We start from the raw sequence: 3,301 nt of genomic DNA, 5'->3' as shown, positions 1-3,301 counted from the left end.
CAGACTTGCTGAGGGTGCACTCAAGCTCCTTCAGGACACACAGATGGATTTCATCAGGTCCCATGAACTTGTGCACGTTCAGGTTCTTAAGGTGGTCTCAAACCTCATCCTCTCCTAGAGTGGGCCTAGGGTCTTCATTCTCACAGTCCCTGCGTTTGCCTTCCAAGACTTGGCTGGTGTGGTCTGAGCATTTGCTAGTGAAGACTGAGGCAAAGAAGAACCTCAACCTTCTCCAAATCCAGTGTAGCCAGTTCTTCTGATAGCTTCTGGAGAGGGCCCACGTTGTCCCTAGTCTGTCTTTCATTAGTTACGTACCTATAGAAGCCTTTCCTGTTATCTTTAATGTCCCTTGCCAGATTTAATTCTAACTGGGCCTTTAGCTTTCCTAACCTGGTCCCTGGCTTCCCGGACAATGTTCCTGTATTCTTCTCAGGCCCCCTGTCCTCGCTTCCATCTTCTATAAGTTTCCTCAGCAGCTCCTTATCCATCCATGGAGGTCTCCTGGACCTCCTGCTGCACTTCCTTCTAGTGAGGACACAACACTCCTGAGCCTGTAGCAGGTGATCCTTGAATATGAGCCATCAGTCTTGGGCCCCCCTGCCCTCTAGGACTATATCCCATGAAACCTTTACTAAACAGGTTCCTGAAGAGGCCAAAGTCTGCTCTCTTGAAGTCCAGGGCAGTGAGCTTGCAGCATGCTCTTCTCACTGTCCTGAGGATCTCGAACTTGAGCATCTCATGGTCGCTACAGCCAAGGCTGCCCTGGAGTGTCACATTTCCAGCCAGTCCCTCCCTGTTGGTGAGCATGAGGTCAGGCACGGCACCTCTCCTTGTTGGTTCCTCTATTACTTGCAAGAGGAATTTGTCTTCCACACAATCAAGGAACCTCCTGGATTGCTTGTGCCAGGCCACACTATCCTTCCAGCAGACATCAGGATGGTTGAAGTCCCCTGTGAGGACAAGGGCCTGCCAGCGTGAGGCTGCTCCTATCTGTCTGTAGAGCGCTTCATCCACAGAGTCCTTCTAATTGGGCAGCCTGTAGCAGATCCCAACATTAATGTCCCCCATTGCTGTTCTCCCTTTGACCCTGATGCACAAACTCTCTGTTGCCTCATTACCTGTCCCTAGACCAAGTTCCATACTCTCTAGCCACACACATGTGGCTAATGAACACATGTACCACACACAAACAGCTTCTGAGCACAAAGCATCCAGAATCCCTGCGGGGAAAACCAGTGGTGAGCAGAGATACTCTGCCAATGATGATTCATTGAGTGCTTGAAGGAAATGACAGGGCAGGACATGTGTAAGGCATGAAAAATCATTCAGGCTGGTCTTGAGAGATGCCCTACAAGAAGTAACTCTGTTGAACATAAGCATTTCAGATTGTTCTTAATGGGGGCAGATCTTACACGCTTTGTTTTCATGTTGCTTGAATGAAGACCGAGCACAGATGTTCTATTTTGATCTCTGATAGAAATCTCAATATACTTGTGTACCTTCCAGTCGCAAGTTGCTCTATTCTGATTCTTTTTCTATGGTGTAGACTAGATGCCATAATTACTGCTTCATGGTAGGTCATCCCATACCCTTTGAAACCAGCAGTTGTGGGAATGCAAGAGTACTGGAGACGTATTACTGGAGACGCCCTTTTCCCTACCAGCATGCTGAAGAACAGGAAGCGTACAATTGACATGCGTCTGTCCTGCTTCCAGTTTGATAGCGAGCAAGATGAGAGTGCATTACTCAGGCAAGAAAACACGACAGATTGAAAATGAAAAAGACTCTAATTTAACAGACCCCCACAGAGAGGGATGCACTCCGAAGGCAGTTATCAGACAGTGTAGCTTTAGGAATTCCAGGACGCTTTCCTGCCCATTTTGAGAAGAGTCCTATGCAGAATGGTGCTTTTGCATACAATTGCTGCCAAGAATTTTACACATAGGATAGGCTTAAAAAAGCGAAGTTAGTACCTGTGTTGTAGTAGTCATGCTAATGTGAAAAGGGTTTTACACAGTAATGAAAATTAACATGAACATTATTGAACTTTGAAAAAGTTTCAAAAAAGTTTTTACGAGAAGTTGCTCAAAATGCTTAAAAAAATTACCTGCTGATCTGTATATCAATAAAAATAATTTTTATTATTTTGACTGATATAATACTTTATTATTTTTATTTTATTTCGTCTTAAAGATTCTTGTAATTTTTGTAATTTACCCAGGTCTAAAGTTCAGATTGTGATTTCTTCCTTGCCAGTTGATTTCAGCAATTCAAAGGCTTTTCTGTAGTTGAAAAACACATATTTAGACAGTTCATTTTCATCTTCAAAATGACTTACGTCTTAAATTCTGGCATACATAATTTTCTGGACAGAGTTCTTACCGTTACTTCTGGGGATGCTTACACAGCACAGCTTGTTTTTCTCTTGTTTTAGGGTTACTTTGGCCAAATTACCAACCAGTTTTAGCACATATACATGGAGGGCTGTGTTGTCACAATTTATTCATGAATATCTGGTAATTTTCTCAGAAAAAAAAATAAAGAAAAAAAGATAAAAATGTGTTGAGGAAACAAACATTCCTAATTGCAAAATGTAAACTTTCATATGAAATAATGTAAAAAACAAAGGGAGAGAGCACCTGAAGGTTTTTCTCCAAATTGACCAACTGGAGGTGGCCATTCAGATGGAAAGAGAGAGTTGTGAAATCTTTTCAGGAAAGTGAGGTTTGGGTTAATCTTCTGATTTTGAAATGCTTTCTTACTCAGAATTATTGATGGACATGATCTGATGCCCTTACTTCAAGGAAAAGTTACCCGATCCAACCATGAATTTCTCTTCCATTACTGCAATGCATATTTAAATGCAGTGCGCTGGCATCCAGGAAACAGTAAGTAAAATTGCTTGTTCACATTTAAAATATTTAATTTCATTTTTATTGAAGCTTGAAAAGAATCAGGAAAAAGCCTTGGGCTATAGTAACAAAAAATTGTTTAAAATATGTAGCCTTTTTAATTCTTTTCCATTTTTCTTTTTGCTAGAACACACCTATTCACCATTTTAACATTTAACATTAGTTTCTTGCTATGCATTAATGTTACATATCAATACAATACTGAGATCTATGGTATCTGGAACTAATTTTGCCTGAAAGATAGTCTGTGTTACAGAATTAAGTAGTCAAGGTTAACCGTTACATCTTTCTAAAAATGTTATTGCTGAATAACAATGCAAGTACGATGACAGCATGGCAATTTTTATTACTGGAATTGCAAAATATAGGAGAATAATTGAGTCAAAATC

The 3,301-nt window shown here is 41.0% G+C and overlaps 1 protein-coding gene across 1 annotated transcript in view; it reads left to right on the top strand.

Annotated features, from left to right (window-relative positions):
• LOC104410568 (steryl-sulfatase-like) overlaps window positions 1-2,888 on the top strand; it is a gene marked incomplete at both ends in the record, with an annotated part of 35,499 nt that extends 32,611 nt beyond the window's left edge. The window contains one exon of the mRNA XM_010020784.1: window positions 2,767-2,888. Within this exon, the coding sequence (XP_010019086.1) occupies window positions 2,767-2,888 (122 nt within the window). The remainder of the gene's footprint in view (window positions 1-2,766) is intronic.
• Window positions 2,889-3,301: the final 413 nt, after the last annotated feature.

This window comes from Nestor notabilis, unplaced genomic scaffold (assembly GCF_000696875.1).
Source record: "Nestor notabilis isolate BGI_N333 unplaced genomic scaffold, ASM69687v1 scaffold1418, whole genome shotgun sequence".
Taxonomy (NCBI): Eukaryota; Metazoa; Chordata; class Aves; order Psittaciformes; family Psittacidae; genus Nestor; species Nestor notabilis.
This window is presented reverse-complemented; position numbering and strand designations above follow the sequence as displayed.